Source organism: Gnatocerus cornutus, chromosome 3, assembly GCF_029298725.1.
Source record: "Gnatocerus cornutus isolate USDA-ARS CGAHR chromosome 3, icGnaCorn1.1, whole genome shotgun sequence".
NCBI lineage: Eukaryota > Metazoa > Arthropoda > Insecta > Coleoptera > Tenebrionidae > Gnatocerus > Gnatocerus cornutus.
In genome coordinates, this window is record NC_142235.1 from 19,630,823 (window position 1) to 19,654,517 (window position 23,695).

At 33.4% G+C, this 23,695-nt stretch overlaps 1 protein-coding gene and 1 pseudogene across 4 annotated transcripts in view; one reads left to right on the forward strand and one right to left on the reverse strand.

Annotated features, from left to right (window-relative positions):
- Window positions 1–7,116: 7,116 nt before the first annotated feature.
- Cngl (Cyclic nucleotide-gated ion channel-like) overlaps window positions 7,117–23,695 on the forward strand; it is a 73,864-nt gene continuing 57,285 nt past the window's right edge. For all 4 annotated transcript variants that reach the window (XM_088031711.1, XM_088031712.1, XM_088031713.1 and 1 more), the window contains exon 1: window positions 7,117–7,343. In XM_088031711.1, the coding sequence (XP_087887837.1) occupies window positions 7,194–7,343 (150 nt within the window). In that variant the 5' untranslated portion in view covers window positions 7,117–7,193. The remainder of the gene's footprint in view (window positions 7,344–23,695) is intronic.
- LOC148177864 (sodium/potassium-transporting ATPase subunit beta-1 pseudogene) lies at window positions 11,416–12,464 on the reverse strand (annotated as a pseudogene).

Below are 23,695 nucleotides of genomic sequence, written 5' to 3' on the forward strand. Positions count from 1 at the left end.
AGTTAGTCAAGATTAAACAACACGTTGAAAAACCCTTCTGTGTTTGTACATGTATTGTATAAATTTACTTTTGCAGAAATTCATTGAATAGAGGACGTCCAGTTTGTTTTGTATTAAAAGTCGCTTCCAATTATCTATGAATGCAGTGTTAATGAAAACAAAGTTTCTGTGCAGATGTACTTTGGTGAACTTTTCATAAACTATTGTTAAAATTAAATCTCAGTGTGTCTGGCAGAATTAACATGCTAATTACTTTGTTATTGGACTAAATTAGTAAGATAAATTAAATTATCCTAACAAGTTATAACTAATATCATTTAACGATAAACTAATTTTTATAGTAAACGGATTAAAACTGTAAAAACAGACTAACTAGAAGTTGAACAAAACCAGAGCCTCATCGCCGCGACATATTAAAAATGTTGCAGTTTTCAACAGCTGTCGCACTAGTGTTCAGATAACGCGGATAACTTCTCCCCATATTGTAATATGGTAAAATTACTCTGTTGTTGGCAAACGTGAAAACCCAGAAGTTTAAAAACGCAATCCTAAATTAATTAAAAGTTTGCGAAGATAGTTTCATTAGATCCTATATTATAACAAAGGGCTTCTATAAACACGTTTAGACAGCCTATTCATCACGTAAATCAGTTTTCTCCATAAATTATTAACCTTAGGACTAAATTGTCTGTATAACTCTAACGTTTGTGTCGAGTAATAAAATTTGGTTCATTAATTTAGTGGGTGAGATAGTTTGAAGTGGCTCCAATTAATTAATATTAGTTGCCACAAATCAACGAGATGTTTGTGTTTAATTGAAAATTATTGAGGTTTTTAAAGCAGCTAAATCGAAAAATAAACAATGCAACAAATGAAATGCACTAAATAAATATTACTTATTTGCATTGTTGCATTGTTTTCATTAAACGCGAATCTAGAATAAACACTATTGATAAAAAAGATAAGCAATTAGTGTTCTCGCATGCCATTTTACAGCAGCACCAGCAGATACTCTTCTAGTTTTTTTCCACAATTCTCTTTAGTTCATCACTTCCATTGTGAATTGAACTGTGAAATTAAACCGTTCATTAACTTCGTATGAATCGTCTATAATGAAGTCATTTTTGATACCACTTAAAAAGATTCATTTTTTATCCTGAATGTATAAGCGGATATCATTAAATTTTTGCAATTTATTGGATAGAACAATGCCGCTTGGGAGAACAGAGCTCCAGAATTCATCGATCGAAACGCAAACATCATTAGTAAGCTGTTTGCCGAAAAAAATGATTTGTTTGTTTAGACAGCATCCGAAACTTTATTGTAATTTGCTAAAATCTATCCAGGAAATTTGCCAGAAAAGCGACTTCCGACCGTGGAAAATCAAGCCGTGCTTGTTTTCTATTTCGGTTTTATTTTTATTCCTCTGAAGTTGGAGCTGAAAAATGGGTTGTCTTGGAAATAATGGGATTTTTATGCGGTCCACAATGTCATATTTGTTGTTCATGGTGCTGGCAACACTGTAATCCTGTTACAAGGGTGGCGATTATGTTAATTAGCTTATCAAAAAAATCAATTGGAAAAATACAGGATTTTCACGAGAAACCGCCCATAACTTAGCAGTGTTATTAAATTAATGATAAGTTAACTAATGAACTAATGACGTTCTAATTAATGCTGTTAAACAAGTCACTTAATTTAGGTACTTGGCTAATGTGATTTCCATTATCGTTTGTGGGAAATTAAACAGAAAATTTTTAAATATACAGGGTCTGACCCAAAATCGTCTTTAATTTGAAAGATAAAAATTTGCAATTTTGCATAGGCTTATGGTTGATCAAATTTGGTGGTCAATAGAAATAAAAAAAATTTGTGGAAATATTTTTTTTGTAACGCAAATTTAATTTTTTTTTGTTAAATAAAGATATTCTAGAAATGATTGAATTTAGGTTTAGCACATAACACAGAAAGTGATCTTTAATTTACATATAGAATTAAAAAATTCCATTAAAATTTAAAATAAGCAAGTTGACGGCCACTTCCGGCATAACCGGACGTGTCCTGTAAATGAGGATCTATTTATTCGATTCGTCTTATCCGCTTACTTTTGTCCCCAAAATTTCAAATTCTTATCATTCGCATTTTCTGAGAAAAATGACAAAACGAATACATACGTTTACAACAGTTAAGGGTTAAAATCATTTTGTCTGATTTAAATCCACTAGCAAAAAACTCATCCCCGAATTTCCAATTTTTACTTTTAACCCCCTATCGATTTACTATGTTTTCGTTCTATCATTAAAACCTCGTCTCGCTCAACTCAGTCTAAATTTATTCACCACATCCCTTTATCGACGGCGTTGTTTTTTTCCTAAAGACGCTAATCCCACTTCACCGAGCGCATTTTTTTCTCACCCCAGATTTCAGCTCCTAACCTACTTTCAACGTTTCTACTGTTATTCCTCCTCCTATTTATCAGTTGTTTAACGGTCTCTTATCTCGTTTTTGTGATTACTCCTACAATTTATAGCTGGTAACAGCAGTCCTCATTAATTTTAACGCCATATCTACGCGCACTGAGAAATGTTTCATCCCTGGTAAAAAATTACTTTTATATACATTTCAGCGAACAAACGTTGAAAAATTGGCGGCGCTAACAAGAAAGGGTGCACCGACATAATATATACGTCTGCGAAATTAAAATTAATTCGGGGATTTTGAGTCGTTTAAAAGGACGCTTTTTAATTAACTCAAATGCGAATCGTATTTCTCATGTAACGTCGAGCCTACCAATGATTTATTAGTCCAGGCAAAATAAACATGAACCTCGGAATAAGGCATAAAATTGTACCTAAACAAATTTGCAACAAAAAAAAACATTATATTTTTCGTAGGACTAATCGTTTTCAAGATAGTGATTTCTTTAATTTTACAAAAAATTGTCTCTTTTTCGCAGCATCTTCAAAATAGAGTATTTGTTTTCTTTGACATTTACCACCGCGAAACTTTTTTAGCAGCACACTTATAGATGGGGACTTTTAACATTTAGTTTGGAATAATAAAATGAACGTCCACACAAAAAATCAGCCTTATGGGAATTATTTCAAGCTATCGAAAGTCTATTTTGCCTAGACTAATTTTAAATTAAAAAGTTCAAAATAAAAAAAAAATAATAATAATAAAAAATGGTGGAGACGCCGGGATAACTTTATTAATTATTACTTTAAACGTATTTTTAGTTGTCTATTTCTTACACTTATTCATCCTCAGCATAATTCTGGCACGAAGAACACCACTTCCAATTTTTTTTTATACCAAAAGCTTTATACAGTTCACCAAACGCTCTAGTGCGGTTATGGCTTTGACTTTTTAAATCGTTTACAGCCACCTTACCGCAAACCCCTATAAACATAATAACGCTCAAGTGGTTGGGTCTCATCTGCCTTGAAATGAACCGTAATAAATATTTTACCCAGCTGGTCAGCCTTACAAATCGAAACAATGAAATTCCTCAAAGTAGCTAGCGTTTATCATTCTGATAGAGCAGTTATTTGAAACTTTAGGTACAATTACAATTATTTTTTATCATATGAATACAGGAAAAAGTTTTTAAAATGATTCTTTTTCATAAATCATCAACATTAATTTATATAAAGCGATGAATGATTATAAATTAACATTAATTTTTAAAACTATCTGATTTTAGATGTCTATTTATTGATTGCTGTACGTAATAGAGCTAGCTGACCGATAAGAATAATCAAGACACAACATTAAAAACACGTCTAGCAATTCTGGATTACCGGAAGTTTCAATGTGTTTTCGGCATATTTGATCTTTGACCCTCATAAACTGCAAAGAAAGGGCTAATGAGGGGATGAGATTTTCTTGGACAGTGGATAAAAATGGATGGTATAATCTGATTATCTCAGGTATATAAACTCACCAAGACGCCAAGTTTTTGGGACTTTCCAATTTCTTTTATTATGTCGGTTTAAATATTAAGTAAATGGGCAAATGGGTGGGGGTGAGAATTTATTTAGTGCTTACACTTTTGAAAAGAATCAGTTTCTAGTAAAATTCATCTTCCCTTTTTTCTCTGTTTTTTTTTGGTTCCTGAGTTTCGAGTTCGAATTTCAAACAGTCTTTCTCAAGACTAACAATAGCAGATCTTTATTTTCATAAAGGTGTGTTTTATATAAAATTAGAACTACATTTATTATAATTAAAGAATCATTATGTGGAGACCTTGGAATCACAACGAATTTGATCTTCAAGAAAATGGCAACAACATGGAATTTATCGAAATCGATGAGGTAGTTCAACCACAGGATGAGATACGAATATCTTAAAAATAAATAAAACAGAATAATTGGCTATCTTGTTATAGTTTACGTGAGATAATAAGTTCATTCCACAAGTTCACCGTGTCAATCAATCAAGTTATAAGATAATTATTATAATTCTATTTGTAAGTTTCATATAATTGCACTTCAAGTCCTATTTTGAGAAATTTCATTCTTTCGATTTGTAAGACTGACCATCTGGGTAAAAATATTTATTACGGTTTATTTCAAGGCAGATAAGACCCAACCACTTGAGGGTTATTATGTTTATGGGGGTTTGCGGTAAAGTGGCTGTAAACGATTTAAAAAGTCAAAGCCATAACCGCACTAGAGCATTTGATGAACTGTACTTATACTTAAAACCGTCGTGTTGAACCGACAGTTTTACCCACAGACCTCGGTTTTTCTGACCGTTTCGTTCCAACCGCCGAAACCGTCGTTCAGAAACGTCGTGCAAGAACGAGGTTTGTGGGGCCCTTTAGTCTGCTTTCTACGGTAATAAAACCATAAATAAAAACTATTTCTTAAGGGCCCCACATACCTCGTTCTTGCACGACGTGTTTGAACGACGGTTTCGACGGTTGGAACGAAACGGTCGGAAAAACCGAGGTCTGTGGGTAAAACTGTCGGTTCAACACAACATCTTCATAAATAAATTAAATTTTTCCCGAAAAAAAGAGACTTGTGTATTTGCAAAAATTGCAAATAATAAGAAAAGAAAAAGAATTAATAGATGCACTGCAATCTTCGAATTTTGTCCAACATTTTTGTGCATGTAAAAAAAAATAGTGAACATAAATTATAAATAATAATTATATTCTGTTGTTTTAGTAATTGATCTATTTTTTAAAACCTTTAAATTACGAGAAATTTTTCAGTCTTTTCACCACCCCAAAGTCATAATTTTGACAACATGACGTTATACTACTGTCTGGTTGTTCTTAAAATACGCATGTGGAATGCTAAAAATTATTTCGCTTTCAGCCAAGTTTTCGTATTTAATTAATCAAAAAGTCATTAAATATTCACTTTACAAAAATTGTATACAGCATTTAACATAGTGCACGTTGAACAGTTTCATATGCAAAAAACAAAAAGCAATTTACTCAAATAGTTTTCGAGTGATCGTGTTTGGAAAAATACATTGAATTTGCCTTATATTCAAATTTGTTCGAGATCCTCTTAAAATATAAAGATAAAGACAAATATTTATCACCTAAAACTATTCTAAAACAATTTAAAATCCTAATTCATCAGATATAAAGTTCAAAATTTTGAAATGATTATCCTCAAAGCTACGTTCAGTTTGAATAAAAGAGAAAAATCTTGTTTCAGGCAAATTTAAGAGTTTGTGTGTTTATGGAAAAGCTTCAGTTGTAAACTATCCCTTCGGCTACAAAATTGATTTATGGTATACCATGTATGGTACCCGCATTTCTACCTACCAGACAGACCTCTGTGGTACAGAGAAAAGAGCTGTCACTGCTAGACAAGGATAACATGTTTCGAATATAAAATTTTCGAAACACGATTTCTCAAAAACTAGTAACTTTAAAAAAAATCTGTTGGGTCGAAATTATGTAAAATTAGACTACGCATGGAATGCTAAAAATTATTTTGCTTTCAGCCAAGTTTTCGTATTTAATTAATCAAAAAGTCATTAAAGAATCATTTTACAAAAATTATATATAGCATTCAACATAGTGCACGTTGAACAGATTCATATGCAAAAAACAGAATAGTTTTCGAGTAATCGTGTTTGGAAAAATACATTGAATTTGCCCTATACTGAAATTTGTTCGATATCCCCTTAAATTAAACGGTTATCCCCTTAAATTAAACGGTTTTATTGACTGATATTCCGCCGTCGATTTGATTCTTTTTCTGGCAACTGGCCACGTCAATATCCCATTTCGATGAGGAAAATTCAGCCTGAGGGCTCGGTGTCGACGTGGGCGTCTACAAGATCATCATCATCTACCACGTTACACATCCATGTCACGTAATAAATTAAACACCAATAATGGTCGATAAGAGTTCCAACTTTTACGACTTTGGATCGGTTATTATTACTTCTCACATAATACGAGCGTTTTTTATTATCGACAACATATAAAGATACTATTAATTTGATGTCTGCGCTATGTTGTTATCGAGTTTACAGAGTTTGATAACACACACGAAGAAGTTAATGAACGGGAAATAAAGTATCTAATAAAATCATGAAAAATTATTTCGGATTTTATAAATTGATGGGCGATGCGACGACGAAGAAACGGCCTAAAGACTTTTGGAATAAAATATAGTTTCGTCCAATAGTCTGAAACAGACAGTTTCTCATTCTGGATATTGCTGTGGAAATCTACGGAATATATCACGTATGCAAATATGTAAGACAGAGATCAATATGACTTTGGGATGTATGCAGACCTATCTGGTTTTGGCAAACATTGTTACGAACACTAACGAATTTCTAGTTACCAATTATTCAAATTGGATTATTACGAGTGTTTATAATGAATATGCCTTTGCTTTTAAACTTAACAACGGTAGAATAAATTAAGCGAGTGCTTTTGTCGGTTTCTATTATCATTACAAGCTTTTGGATCAGATCTGTTATTGAAATCGGTATATTAGTAGAGTAGTAAATTACTTCCAACCCGCAAACAAACTAATTTATTTATAATTACCTGAATTAGTCTACACCAACCCCCTTAAGGTTTGGTAAATTTACATTAATAAAAATTGAATTGTTCTCTTTCTAGGTGACCCTGACGGACAGGATTTCGTTGGGAGGCGGTGGTCGCCGCCACCAGCGAGATAGTCGCGGTGTCATTGTAGCAAACGATGAAGCTTAGCGTATCGGCATATAGAGCCCACGCTTCCGCCCATAAAAAAATTTTAGATACCGCCTACCAGCTCAATTATGGGTCAACATCGGCCTCGTCCCATCAGCACGGCCCCCAGTTGGTGCTGCCGACGTGTTCGGGGTTTCAGGTAACACGCATGACTTCAGCTGTTGCACTTTTTGTTATTCTGCAAGGATAAAAGTTTTAAAGAAATTGACCCTCAATGGAAAAAAACCCTCTATTTATAACACCGCATTGTTCTTTTTTCTTTGTAAACCGTGGCGATAAGAGAAAACCCTTTCTTTTGCGCCGCCTCATTTTGTTTTGCAACAGCCCCCAATTGATTGATTCGAGTTCAGGCACGTGTCCGATCCTCTGAAACTCGAACCACGATTCTTCGGAAATTAAGACGGCAAAACTGAGATTTTACGACAAGATGGATTGTGGCTGTTACTCTTAATTACTTCGCATAAAACTCACCCCAATAAAAAACGTTAGACAAGGGGTGCGTACGAAACCATGACCCAATTTCCGGAAAGAAAACCTTTAGTTGTACCACCATTTTTCGATATTGTTACTGCCGGTTTTAATCCGATAAAAAGCGAGGTGATATGGATGGTGTTTGGTGGAAATTGAAAGAAAAGTCTAATCTTTAACGTAGCGAAAGAATAACAGTTACGGTTGAATGCACCACGGAGGGTCAGAATATTAAGATTATATTCGAATTTTCATTGCCATTAGTCCGGAAAGGGTCCTCCGGTTCTTATCGTTCCCTTTTTTTCCGTTTTATTGAAAGACGCTCTGAATTCACTTCGTCTCTTTGTGTTGCGACTCGGCAAATTAACGTAATTATTTATTTAACAGCGCTAGATCTCCAACCCTCCTTCGAGATCCCCAATAAATTTTCTAGCATTAGCACAAAAGGATAGATAAAGTTGTGGTTTTAGGATAAATAAAACATAAAACAACTCCTGCTGATGGCGGCGAGAAACTACTTGAAACTTGTTTTAATCTACGCTGCAAATGAAAACGCAAAGTAGCTATTTGTGCAATAAAACCGCAAAGTTATGAGGAAACTTGAAACTAGACGCAAAGTGGGCTCATTTGACCAAATTAACTTTGCTTAGTTTTTCGTTTTATGAATTTTGTCTGTTGCTGAGACCAACAAGCAAAAAGAGATAACAGTAACGAACGGACGTAAAATATAAATCAGAAAAACAAGCAAAATGGAGAAAACATTAAGCCGATAAAAATCTGAAATTTACACCACTCGTAAAAACCGTAATCAAATCAAGGCGGCTGTAAAAGCATAGCAATTATCACCAATAATAACGGATGTTAAAGAAAAAGCCAGGGCAGAATTAGAGGAAATCTGATTTTCTCGTTTTCTGTGTCAGGATCCTGTTCTTAATTAAAGAGCAAGTTTTATGGAAAATGGATATGGGTTTATTTTTAGAAAGGATCTTGGATCAAAGAATTTAATTGAAAATGTTTAATCGGTTCTGTCATCTTTACATGCAAATATTAAATCAAAGAAATCAGAATTTAAAAAAATTAAAAAAATGGTGAAGGCGCCGGGACAATTTTATTACTTTAAATGTAATTTTAGTTGTCTATTCCTTGGAATTATTCATCCTCAGCATGATTCTAACATAAAATAACATTTGAAAAATTCCAAAACACGAAGAACACACTTCCAATTTTTTTTATACCAAAAGCGATTATCTGCTTGCTGCTTTCACATGACGTGAAACCATGCAAGTTTAATGGTCCCTAGAGAACACCGCCTGAGCCAATAACAGACTTATAATTTCCCCATAAAAATCAATGGAATCTGACGTATTAGTCTATTATTAGTTTTGTTGAAATAAAACCGCAATTAGATAAAGTTGTTACCAAATAAATACCTAAAGGAGTGTAGACACTTATTGGCAGTAAAAACAAAATATGTTCCCTAAGGACTCTATCGAGTCCGCAACTCACTCGCCCGTGTTGGTTCCTTCGGGATCTTTTCGCCTGCTCTAAAAAATGTACGCTGGAACCGTGTTTAGACTTGACTGACTTTTTTGTGAGATATTTCGGCGTTAAACACTCAAACTATTTCGAAAACTGCTGTGGCTGCTATAAACTCCACCGTCGGCGTCGGAATGAAACTTCTGCACCCGCCAACGTAAAATTTTAATCCACCTTCTTTTACATGATTTAAGGTTCGCTCGTTCCCTCTGGACATATAAAATGTCTCGTAAATTTTAACCCAACCGGCTGATTTTCGCTAGGTCACGTACCTGAAATAATTCACTGGCTTTACGATCTACGGTACAACTTTCCGGTCATGTTAAGATGAGTTATGTAAATGACGACAAGAGTCTTTAACGAGTCAGAAAATTCCGCTCCACTATATCATATGACATGCTGGTGCTTAAAATAATGAACTATTCAAACGTAATTTCTAATCACGAACTTCTGAGGAAGTTCGAAGTGATTTCCGCCCACATAGTCCCATTAAAATGCGAGGAGCGTCAACGTTTTGGATATCTCAGAATGGGAGATGGTTATCAGGGATAAAGGTAACGAATGGTCTGGAACTGTTCGTTCTCTATGTCTTTGTTAAGTGGAATTATTACGTTTTTGTGTCCACATAGAATTGATTTGAATTTCCAGGACACATTCCGCTGATTTGTAAGACTCTATTTGTCCTCATTCGAGCATCCCTCATCTTATCTCTCCAGCCACGCTTAACATTCAAAGTAGCGTCGTCAACTTCCTCAAATAAGAAGGATTAAAGGGAGAAGAACCAAATGGAGGACACGTATCGTGTGCCAATCATCGTCACTCGTTTGATTCTTGGTGGTGGTGGATGTTATATTGACCGACTCCTTGGGGGAGAAGTCGATATGAAACTAGAAAGACTTATTGTGAAAGAAAATATAAAGCCTCCCAGAGAATATTCACCTAGAAACAAATCTCGGGGAATGGATTTTCTGATTAAAATGATTAATGGTTTGCAGGCACTTCGTCAGAGTTTGAATTTTAATTGGTATATTAATGGAAGTTATAAAAACTCGACGCGCAGGAAAAAATTGAATTAAGGAAAAAAAAGGAAAGGGAAGACGGGAACTGAAACTCTTCATGTTTTCGGAGATAAATGTGAATCAAAATCGAATTACCATTTCATCATTAACCGCAGTGTTGCCATAAAAAATGAATTGTTTTTCCTAGTTTCACGTAGCGAGATTTTAAGTAAATTAATTTGTGAATATAAAAATAAACTCTTTCAATGTAGGTAACACAGTGTAAACCCCATAATATGTATTCAGTGTATTTTCCTTTCAGAGAAAGAAAATAAAGTCCACTTCGCTTACATAATAGAGCTCGTTCCGGAACCACTTAAAACAGAATCCCGGAGGACAGCTTCACTGTCATTATCTTTAGACACAACTACTGAAAGCTACAATGTTATTCATTTTCTCATTATTTCCACAGACGGATGTTCAGTTATGTAATCACTCTAACCAATTTAATCAGTGTTTATAAAAAAAGCGGAAAGCAATCGAAAAGAAAACAATTTCATGGCAAAGCTCCGAACAAAGCAAATTTCCTTTTTATATTAAACTCTCCGAAAATCATATAAACGTCAGAAAGACACAAAGTAAAGCTATTTTGCGACATTTGTGTCAATAAATCAACAATTTTCTCCTACATCTTAAATTACACTGACTTGGTTGAAGTGCCGACGACATTACACATATGAACTTTGAAATTGTTTTATCAATTCTCGAAATTTAAAACGGATGAAAAGTCGCTTTCTATCAGCAACGTCGGTTTGAATGATGAGACAATATAACTTGCGAGCTTTCCGCGCTGAAATTTCAGATAGAGATGGCTTGTTCTTGTTACGCTCATTTGAATTAATTTCAAAGAGGAGCCAACGAACGCACCAGATGCTGTATGGCGGCTTTATTGTAACAAGTAATTGTGCCTTAATTAAAGTCGGACAAGTTACAAAGCGATTACCTGGTAATTAGCAAACTTACAGGAACAGTTTTGCTTTCTGGACGGTAATTCGATCTTGCGAGTTTACCTTGTTTTGTTAACTCGTCGGATTTTGAAATTTATAAAACTAACTAATTGCGTAAGAGTTCCAGATTGATTAAAAGATAATTAAATACTTGAACTGATAACAGCGACAGAAATAGGTGGGGCAAATATTTGAAAATCGATACAGATACAGTTTTATTAACCAACAGCCAAATAAAAATAAATTATAACTAACTACAGTACTTTATCAGCTCTTTGCGTCCACTAAAATTTCAAAATGCACAGATCCCTCTCTCTCAACGTTGCTTCCACTATAATTAATGTTGTTCGCCCACGCTCTGCATTCAATGTTAACAACAGTCGTAGGATGAACGTTCAACACTTGGACGGCAACAAGAGGACTCAGATAATTCTCAGTGTTGGTGTAGGGAAAATAATAACCTGGGAACCCCTGACTGGGAAAATAATTAAAACCACCAATACGTTCTCTATCAACGGGTTTTTCCCCCTGGCAACTAATCCAAATTTTACTGGTGTTGGTAGCACTACCACTTTGTACCAAATCCTTAACATCCTCCGGCATCCCTTCTTCGATTGTTGTTTTGAACTCAGGTACCCAACCAAAAATCTTATTTAGTTTGAGAAAAACACACGGCGATGTTGAATTGTACATGTAATTGTTGTCTTTAACGCACGGTCCGAAGTCACGAAGTTTCACTGTACACACTTTACCTTCTTCGACGGGAACATCTTCACTGCAATCTTGATAGTTTTTTCCAACTTGCTCAACATTGTAAGGAGTTAAAAACTCGTCGATCAAATCAGACCATTCTTTCGTGGTTTCAAAATCCTCCAAATTATACCAAATCAAAGAACCTTTTTCAGTTGCCTTCGAAATGGGTCGAAAACCCAACCCTGGATTCGTTCCGATTAAACTCTCATCAAGTTTATACTTCGGTTCTTTATCACTTAAAGTTGCAAGCAAACCTTGCATACACAGAGCACACAAAACCGCTAGGCACGCGTAGAAAATCGAGTAAAATATTAAGAGTTGGTACCAACTTTTCTTCGTTCTTCCGAAGAATTCTTGTTTATCTGGATCGTAGAGTGCCTTTTGGAAACTCTCCCACTTTGTTTCGTTCGGAACGGATTTGAATTGAAATTCTTCAACTTTATCTGATTTTGTCGCCATGATTTGACGTCGCGATTATTCTTGTTACTGTGAGGTTTGGTTTGTACACCTTACTAATAACACAGTTGCGAAATGATAACAAGAGATAACGGGTAAAGTAAACTGAAGATAAGTTCGATGATTAAGTGCACTTTTACGTATGTAATGAGGCTATGGCATTTTTTTGTTGGCATTGAAAAGAGCTTCCAATTGAGCGTTGCAGAATTACCAACATTACCGTTCCATTACAAAAATTAAATGTACTTTCGCCTGTGTTATAATTTTAAAAAGTATCCTGCAAAGCCGTCAACAATACTTTGTGCTTCCAATCCTCTTTGTTGTTTTTCATAATAGTCAGCAAGCGATTACTTTTACGTTTCTCTTTTAAAAATTCCACAATTATTTAAGACTCCGTTTTATGTGGTTACAAGCACGCTGAACATTTTATTTTTACAATTCTTTTTAATGCTGATTCGCAGCTCATTAAAGTGGATGTTTTAATTTGAGTAGGTTGGTGACCCTGGCGTTTACTCAGTCCAACAAATTTCAAACTTGTATTCAATAATGGAGTAAGTAAAGCACGTTTTATCGGGTCTTAGTTCTTTACTACACTGTTCGCGGTTCCCATCTTATCTTGTCCTAATTCTAAGTTGAAATTAAGTTACAATCCCAGTTTAATTTAACGACGATGGTAATTCTATAAGGGAATAGTTCGATACGTTTCGATAAATGCGTTCGCTAATTCCTAGCCTAGCAACAAAGTAGATTCTTCCAATAACTTTAGAGGCAATCAAAAAACATAACGAAAGAGTTTAGAACAAGAAATAAAAAGGTAAAGCGTAAGTGGATAATTTAAATTAAGGAAGACACTATATTATGAATGAAGGTTTGAGCCACATAAGCAAACAAACTTCTTACACATTAGTTTTCTCGGAACGTCCTTAATCAAGAAAAGTTTTGGTCGGAAGATATCAAGAGCAACTTTGGAGAGTTTCGATCTCGATAATAGTACAAGAATAATTTCTATAGATAGGGAGTTTGCTACATTAATCAACTACAGAAACAAAGTGTATGTAGTTGGCGGCACCAATTTCCCAGGTACAAGAAAAATATTTAGTTCTTAAAAGGCTTCAGATTTCTCTGTGTCGAACTATTTGAATACAGTTACAGTTGCGTCACAAGTTTTCTGTTTAATTCGCTATAAATCGCTTGCTGTAATTGAATAGGTACAGAAACGTACGTTTTCACAGCAAAATGCATTACTGAAATTGACCAATTGTGCGCTTCTAAACGATCTTTTTTATTCTTTGCAACGTCCAATTCTCTGAACAGAATATAAAATCGATTAACAACTAATTTAAATATGACACAAATGAGAGTCTTGGATCCTTAAGCACACCTTCAGCATCTTAAAGTTTTTCATCTGCACAATTTATACACCGTTGTGATTTTGAAATAGTAGCTAAAAAAAAATCACGGCTTATTAATTTTAAGATAAAGATAAAAATTCCAAAATCCAAGTAACCTTAATAATCATTGGCGTAGCAAGAAAATTAGAATCATTTTTTTAATTTTTTTTTCTCAACACTAAGACAGAAATTTAAAAAACGAACCTGCCAATTTTCATCATTTACAATAAGCTGTAATGGATTTTGTTTTCTGCCTCTATTTCAAAATCACCCTGTATATACGTTTACAACTGTTAAAGGGTTAAAAAAGTCAACTTCTTTGAAATACGAGTATGTTTAACTGTTTGTTTATCTCACTTCTGCTCTCGACACTTTGATGAATATTGATAACTGACATCCTAACAATTGCATTGAAGCGTATTTGATATTTGACCATTGTCTGACCTCCCTTTCATGTGGGAAAATTTCAGCAAAGAGCATCTGCCACGTGGAAATGACCAGAATTAGATAACTGGTTTCCGGAGAATACGAATTCTACCGAGAACATCAATGAAACAATGCAATATGAAAGCGTTAAACCGTTCACAATGCACATAATACACGACAATTAATCCGGGCACCGGATTAGTTGAAATAATTTAACAAGAAATTATATTGGACACTCCCAAATTCATCGTTATGTCACGTCTCTGGCCTGTCCTGAGAAAGACCAACAACTTCCTGTTTCCGCTTTCGACAAATTGGACCACTTTCAAGTGGTCAACATTAAAAATCATTAGAGTGGAATCCGCTCAGAGGATAAAGCGGTCGCAGCATCAATCCTTTTTTGTGGTCTGGGCCACGTACGATAAAAGCTTGCCTCCGAGGAGGATTTTTGACAGTTTACAAAGAGGATTTTACGTCAACAACATTTACATAAACTAAACTGGAGCCTCCGTCATACGATATCAAAGATTAGTTTGAGGGCTAAGCCGGAAACTTGGCCAAAGCTCAAAATTATACAACACAACAAGATGATAATGTTGGAAAAGGATTTTCAGGAGACAACCTGCATGGGTTTAGAGCCGGATAAGGGGGCGAAAATACGAAACGTTTAGTGGCGGCGTTAGTTCTTGGCACCGAAACCTAACCTAATGGATAACGTATTTTTTTCTTTATGTCAAATAAAGACAAACTGGCTGATGCAGAAAATTTGTCGCCGTCTGTGTGCACACATATTTCACGTCCGCTCAACAACAATCTATTTTAAATGCCGTATAAAACATGTACCTCAATACAAAATTCATGAAATACCAGAATATAATCCTCATAATGCACAACACACACGCGGAGATAACAAGGAAAACACAACTTCGACACGTAAAATTGATGTTAATTTTATGACGTACGAAAAACATCGCAGACAAACAACTTTTTCTTCCACTTTTCTCGATTTCTTCCCCTATCCAAACATATTTAACTCTGTGACTTTGGTCCGTGTGTTTATGCTAAGCGAGGTTAAAGTCCTACCATTACGATAGTACCAAAAGCGAAAGCGAAAAAGCTGAAAAAGCTCTTGTGTTTTCCCTTGAAAAATCACAATGTTTACAAAGGAACGACCAGACAAATCCATTTGTTAGCAACTTGCGGTATTTGTTTGAACTTTTACGCTAGAATCGTTCGACATTGTTTGATCGAAAGTCTGGAGATAGTCGAAAGGAATTTTAGCGATTAATTTACGCAAAACAAAGAAATTACGAAAGTTCGATTGCTTCTACGGGAGTTTCTGTTTCTCTCTTTTTCACGGACGAAATTAATTAACTGGAGGAAAAACAACACAATTTGTGTATAGGCATGAAATTGCTTAGAAATAAGGGTAATTTATCAAGGAATTAAATCAGATTTTACTTGTGTCTTTACGGGGATTTGTTGGATATAATGAAGCGTCTTTAAGCAAATTGAAAGCGTTTATGAAAAAGGGGATAATTAAACGGAGAGAAAAATGGATATTGTTTTATGGTAATGAAGCGAATGACAATTAAATTGTGCAGATTAAAAACTTTAAGATGCTGAAGGTGTGCTTAATGATCCAAGACTCTCATTTCATGTCATATTTAAATTAGTTGTTAATCGACAGCAGTTCCACACGAACTGAAGCTGACACATTAAAAACTAAAACATCTTGCAGAAACATAATTTTGTTAAAAATCGAATATATAAATCTTAAATTAACCAAAACTATGAATGGTTAAATTGTTTGCTTCTTGATACTTTAAATGACCACCTTCTTTTAACTACACTTTCGTTCATCTATTTTAATTAAATTTTTCGCTTAACTTCACTTATTTTTTTTACTCAAAATTTAAATTCCAAGATTTTAAAATTAGTGGACAAATCAGTTTGAACTATTTACTTAACACATCAGATACTGAATACATAAAAAAGTAATTTCATAATTTGTTTTTGAATTAAAACTTTGTTAAGAAAATTTGTCACTCCCGTGACAACATTTTAACAAAAGTTGGCAAAACTGGTTGAAATCTGTGGAGTTAAAAATTGATAATTTGTATACAAAGTAACAAATTGATAATGCAGTTTTTGCACTAATTAAAGTTAAAAGATATATTAAAAAAATACTGAAAATAAATGTCACGGGTGTGACAATTGTTAGATCAGACTTTCCAAATTTGATGATTTAAGGCTTAAACATGTACACACAGTTGGTTTTAACAACTCCTATTAAAATGCTCACATGTTAAAAAAACTCTGGATGGTATGGGAGGCACAAATAAACGTATCGTTCACAGAAAGGTAATCAACAATTCTGCTAAGGATTTTTTCTTGAAAGCAAAAAATCAATTAATAATATAAATATTTTGTATACTGGTGAATTCAAAGTCAAAATATCTGAATCAACTAAGTAAAAATATTCAAGCAATCAATACCAAATATCCAACAATATCTCATATTTTGTCCAAATAAAGAAGTTAGTTTAGGGTGGATGTAGGTATGTCTAGCGGATATAACTAACCGAAACTGGGGCTGTGGGCGCCTTCGCCTGTGTAAAATATAACTTACTTTGTTCAAAATGTTACAAGCATTAATAAAATTAGTCTTTCTGCTTCATTATTTTCATTTTTAGCAACGTTTATTTAACAAGTTTTGTTTTGTCACGCCCGTTACAAATGTATGTCACACCCGTTACAGTTTTCTAAAAAATACAGTGCACAATTGAATTGGTTATTCTAAATACAAAGAGGCTTAAAATCTGTGCTTATAGTTCATGTATTTGTGTACTAAATGAGAAGGAATCTGACTTTTGTGATTCGCAGAAATATAGAAAAATGTTATTAAAAGCAATAAATTTAATTTTTAGGCAACTTAAACTGAAAATGAAATTTTTAGGCCTTAAAAGCGGCCTAAAAGTGAGTCTTTTCTGGCCGCAAACATTTTCGGCCGATCTATGGTGGCGCCATCTATCCATAGTTTTGCATATTACGTCAAGATACCGATATTACCCTCAATTTTATAATTATTTAGGTAAAATCAAATCGACAAACTGTTGTAAAGTGCAACAAAAAAGTGTTGAATTATTGAAAATGAACATGTCTAGCAGTGCTCCTGCAACAACATTAAAAAACACATTAAACCTAATTCATACAAATTGTGAAGGTACACGTGCTGAAACTGCAAATGTAAATAAGGAAAATATGAACTTTTCTGAAGGATTCATAAATATTTACAATTATTTAGTTGTTATAATTGATTAAATCGATAAATCATAAATAAAAATCAATTAACTTGTAAATTTAATGATGTCGCCTAAAAAATCTTGTGTGTAACACGGCCAAAAAGTGACATTTTGCCCTCGCCTTCTTTCTGGCCTCGGCTAGCGCCTCGGCCATTAAAAAAAGACTCGGCAAAAAAAAAAACACTTTTTGGCCTTGGTACACAAATAGCTATTGTACGCGTCACGCCCGTGACACCACAAATTAATTTGCTGCTCTATGATCTGCAATCGTAACTTAACAAATTTTATTTAGATAATTTGCAGCACTTTAACCTACCTGATAACAGTGGAGTTCTGCTTGAAAAAGCCCTTAGTCTTAAATAAATTAATAAAATGTTGTCATTTTGTCACACCCGTGACATATGGAATTGCTGTCGATTTAATATTCTGTTCAGAGATTGGACGTTGCAAAGAATAAAAAAGATCGTTGCATTACAAAAAAAAATATTTCCTTAAAAATTTTTGAGTTTTTTATTTCTATTAGACCACCAAATTTGAAATTAAATTGTTTCCATTCCAAAGCATGTTTAGAAAAATTAGAAACAAAAGAGTAAAAACACTTGTTTTTTCCGTATTTTTAGTAGGAAATAGGTGTCCAATACATAAAGTTAACGCAAAATTTTATTGTACATTTGATTGTGATTATTTTCCAATTAACGAAATATTATTCTGAAATTGATTATAAGCTACTTATCTAGGAAATAAAATTTCACTTCTGTTGTGCTTTTTTTTTAGAAAAATCAAGATATCTCTGAAATAGTTCAATATAAATATATAGCACATTATACATAAAGTCACCCTTAATTTGAATGTAAAATCGAAAAATGCAATAATATACGGGATGTTCCATTTTAAATAAACAAATTGACTACAACTTGTAAATGTTGTCAATCGATTTATCTTATTTGCTTATTTTTGTTCTTAAAATTTCAAATTTGCATCCTTTGTAGTTTATGAGAAAATTGTCAAAACGTATACATACGTTTACAACAGGTAAAGAGTTAATTGAACACCCATTATATCTTTATACCTGTCAAGTTATATGTCTAAGCTAACTAGATGAATTCATTTGATCATATTCTATTTATTTTGAGCATCACACTTAAACAATACGCAGACATGTTTGATTATTATTATTAGACAAACATAATTATACATACATATGCATAAATTTCATACGTATAACAATGTAGGTACAGTGCGTGATCATAATGTACCCCATCACAATGTATGTATGCATAACAACACTAATAATAATTTAAATTCGATAATTTACTACATGCTGCACTATACATCTCTCATTCTGAAATATGATAATGATACCTACCCTCCAATTTCAAATCGCTTTGCCCCTACTAAAGAAGCAAATTGTCACTCACAAATCCCCGCAAAAGGCAAATAATGACGGCAACATCTTGCCCCAGTAGGCGGTATATTGCTTTTTATTTTCTTTTGCGTAATTTGCCAACCATTTAGGCTTAATGACACACTTTTAGAGGTATTTTATTTCCATTTTAACGTCCTCTAACAATTACGTGAAAATATCATAAAAACGTTTGTTTAGTGATTGTAATTACAAGCTAAAAGGGTCATGAAGATGGGAATTTAGATTGATGAAAATACGTTTCCAAAATTGATGTGGGAGAAATAGGATGTTGGAATAATAAACTTTGTTTGCTAAATTGATGAGAATCAGTTTTAAAGGTCGTCGTTATTATTTCTAGATAATAAATTTTCATAAAGGTCCTCCGGTCATGTTAAGCAGGGAAATTTGTGCCTTGGCTCACCACTTTTTAATTTAACCTGTGTTCAAAGCTGTCAATACAATCTCACAAATCTCAAACTTAAAACTTAAAGTCACCTCTCAAATTCGATCGAAACTTTTCCGGTTATCACTCAAATTCCGTTATTTTGAACCCCTCCGTTTGATCCTTGAGAAGTTCGCCTCGAACTTTACAACCGGAAACTGAGAAATTAAACATGGCCATAAGGGCTGTAATTAGGCATATATTTATAAAGCCTGTTTGTATCCGAAACTACATCAATAATGTGTTTATATTAAAAATTGTGGTGTTGGAATTTGGCTGAAGACGGAGAGTGGCATTTGCGATAACAACAACTTCTTATAAGACTGGGTTACCCCAACTCCATCGTTCATGAATAGATCGGAAAAGGGGGCGAGTTTATAGGTGAATACTTTGGCAATTTTGCTTATTCCAATGTTTCGCGATATTACGGTTTTATAGATTCCGGTATTCCTGGGTAAATTTAAAGCAATATAAAAAAATTGGATGAGCGGGAAAAAACGAAGCAAAGTGGAGCTCTAGGAAGTGCATGGAATTTGGTTAAAAAGACAGTACGTGGAGCCGATCGAAGTTTACAAAAGAATTTTAGACTGCTTGTAGAAAGCAAAATTTCTTAAAGAAAAAAATCCATTGATATTACTTGACAATATTAAATGGATACAAAAAATATGAAAGCAGGTTTACCCGTTTCGTATCCAATTTAGTTCGATTTTATTGCGGTTGCAGTCAGTTTTTATTTCGAGGATTTTGGATATAAATGCGCACGTGGTCAAACAGCCCCCAGTTTTAATAACACAGAAAGAGTATCAATATGATTCAATATTCGCAATTTATTCAAACTACATCTAACAATATTTTAAATAAGAATCTGAAAATCCTAAAAAAACTCGATTGCCTGCCTGGCTTACATAGTTGTTGCAAAACTGCATCAAAAAAATCTAAAATGCACTTAAAAAATCTACAGGAAATTTGCTCCCTTCGCTTGCAAGACTGTCAGGAAGCAACCATTGTTACGATTTCCTGCTCGTGAGTCTAGAGAATGGTCAAAGAGAAACTTTCTTCAGGACAATGCTGGATAATATGGCGTGTTGGATAAAAAAAGTAGCCAAAAAATCTTGAATAAGTTCCAACAAACGATAACCAGACTTCCGCAGTCGTAAATATAGAAACAAGTAAATTTTTATTTTTGGCCATATACTCGTAGGTAATTGTTTTAACACTTGTGTCCACCCCCAAAATCGTCTTTAATTTTAAAGACAGAATTTTGAAAATTTGCATAAAATTTGATAGTTTTGGCGTCGCGACGCTTTAAAAATGTAATTTTTAGTTAATTATGAGGGTTTGTGATATCAATCCCTAATTTAATTTTTTTTCAATATAAGTGTGTTAAAAATATCTCAGTTGTCATTTTAGATTCAATGCAATTTGTATTCAAAATTTGAGAAAAAAATTCTGTTTTACCAAGTTACTTTCCAATTTCATTACGTCAAAATTGGGAACTACGTTTACACCTATCTGTCAACATCTTGTGTCACAAATCTATCCTTTGGTTCGCTTTAGATTGTAACAAAAGTCTTTCTTGGCGAAATTGTCGCTTTGTCGATGTTAATTAACGATTTCTAATGTCCATAAAGTGCAACATGTCCGTCTTAATCAAAATTAACAAAATTAATTATAAAAGTGAATGAAGTGACTGAAATTTTGGTGTAAACGTAGTTTGCCACTGCGTTGTCATAAAATTTGAAAACTAACTTGATAAAACAGCGTTTTTTTCGCAAATTTTCAACACAATTTGAATTAGATTTAAAATAAAAACTCAGATATTTGTATCATAGTTATGTTGAAATAAAAATTAATTTGCGAATATTTCCGCAAAAACTCAAAAATCGCTAAAAATTATACTTCCTACGCGTCGAGACGCCAACCAAACCGTGATAAAAAACAAATTTTGTGTTGCCGGACCCTGTACAATATTTCAAACTTTTAGAAGTAAAAAAAATGGTGAATGCGCCGGGAAAATTGTTTTGCAATATTTCAATAAAAACGTAATAAAATAATTACATTTGCCATTTTCTTAACGAATTATTTTCTGTGGTTCTTTAATTGCAGCCTTAAATTTCTGTTTTCGCTGTTTTCACAAGATGACAAGGTAAATTATTTGCGAATCTGTTTATCTACCGTAGGGGGATATTATATAACAATTAAATAAGTAAAATACAAAATAATTTCCGCGACAAAATTTTGGGAAGCGTATAAGTTTATTTCGGCATTAAAATCTCCAAATTGGCTATGTCAAAAGTTCTTTTTTTTTTGTGAAAATTGTCCTTTGAGTTTAAATACATAGTATACGTGAGTCTTTAAAGTCAATGACATTTACAAATCCCAGTATCTCGAGAATATTTCACTAACTGCTGTTTTGGGTTGCTGTTATTTTCTATTTACTAACAAAAAAGCAAAAGAACTAAAATTGTATTTTGATTGTTTAACGTAAAACCGCATTTTATTTTAATAGTTTATTGTATTTTCAACGTTTTTGTTTCATTTTATGAATATAATTGTTAATTTTCCAAAGCGAGAAACAACTGAATTTATTATTCTTCTTGGCGACATTTCACACAAATGATATTTATTCTTTAAAAGAAAGCCAAATTGCAACTATATTAACAAAAAAAACAGATATGACTTTTCTAAAATTTTGTTACACAGTGTTATTGACAGTTCAAAACGTATTTATATAAAGTACAGAATTTTTTTAACATATCGTTATTTGTGTTATTTTAACAACTGAAAACTGGCATCAGACCCAATGCCACATTTGCATAGAAATTAAGAGACTGGCAGGCTTGCCAACACATCCTGCTTCATCGCCAATCATGTGGTATTACTGCCAAGTTATTTTTATTTAAAACCACCCCAAAACGCTAAACTATCCGCTCATAGTAATCAATGGTCACTTTCATCTCGCACACGGATCATAATGGAGTGTTTACAAAGTTTAATCGAACGATTTCACACAATTGGAAAGAGATTTTCCAAATTACCATTACGTTCGTACGATTCTAGAAGTTTTTCAGTAAAACCTCTCGTTGTACTTTGGTCAATTAGATGTTATTTCAACCTTGATAAACAGGTTTAAGATAAACGGCGTATGTTGGTAATTAGCAAAGTCCCTAAGAACTTGACTGAGAACACTGACCCGGATAGGCGTTCGGCTACTGATCCCTTTCAGAATTAATTTGAGACCATTTCAAAGGACCTTCAAAGTGTAAGTTGAGATAACAATTTATTGCGTTTTATAAAAACAGTTTAACTGACATTGGCATCTTTCTATCGTAAAACTGAAAATTCGAAAATTAGAATCCTCTTAAGTTCTCTAACCTTTGTATCCTTTGATTATTATGGTGTATAAAATAGAAAACTTTTCAGATATACAGGGTCCGGCAACACTTGTGTCCACCCCCAAAATCGTCTTTAATTTTAACGAGAAAATTTTGAAAATTTGCATACGCTCACAGTTGACAAAGCTCTAGAAGCTAACGCAAAAATTTGTTTTTTATCACTTATAGTTTTGGCGTCGCGACGCCTTAAAAATCTAATTTTTAGGTAATTGTGAGGTTTTGTGATATCAACCCCTAATTTAATTTTTTTTCAATATAAATGTGTTAAAAATATCTCAGTTGTTATTTTAAATTTTATGCAAATCGTCTTCAAAATTTGAGAAAAAAATGCTGTTTTATCAAGTTAGTTTCCAATTTCATTACGTCAAAATTGGGAACTACGTTTACACCGGTCTGTCAACATCTTGTGTCACAAATGACATCTATGCTTTGGCTCGCTTTAGATTGTAACAAAAGTCTTACTTGATGAAATTGTTGCTTTATCAATGTTAATTAATGATTTCTGGTGTCCATAAAGTGCAACATGCCCGTTTTAATCAAAATTAACCTTTATAAGAGTGAATGAAGTGACTTGTGAAATTTTGGTGTAAACGTAGTTTGTCGCTGCGCTGTCATAATTTTGAAAACTAACTTGATAAAACAGCGTTTTTTTCGCAAATTTTAAACACAGTTTGCATTAGATTTAAAATAAAAACTTAGAAATTTGAATCACAGTTATGCTGAAAAAAAATTGAATTCGCGAATATTTCCGCAAAAACTCAAAAATTGCTAAAAATTATACTTCTTAGGCGTCGCGACGCCAACCAAACCGTAATAAAAAACAAATTTTTGCGTCAGCTTCCAGAGCTTTGTCAACTATGAGCTTACCCAAATTTTCAAAATTGTAACTTTAAAATTAAAGACGATTTTG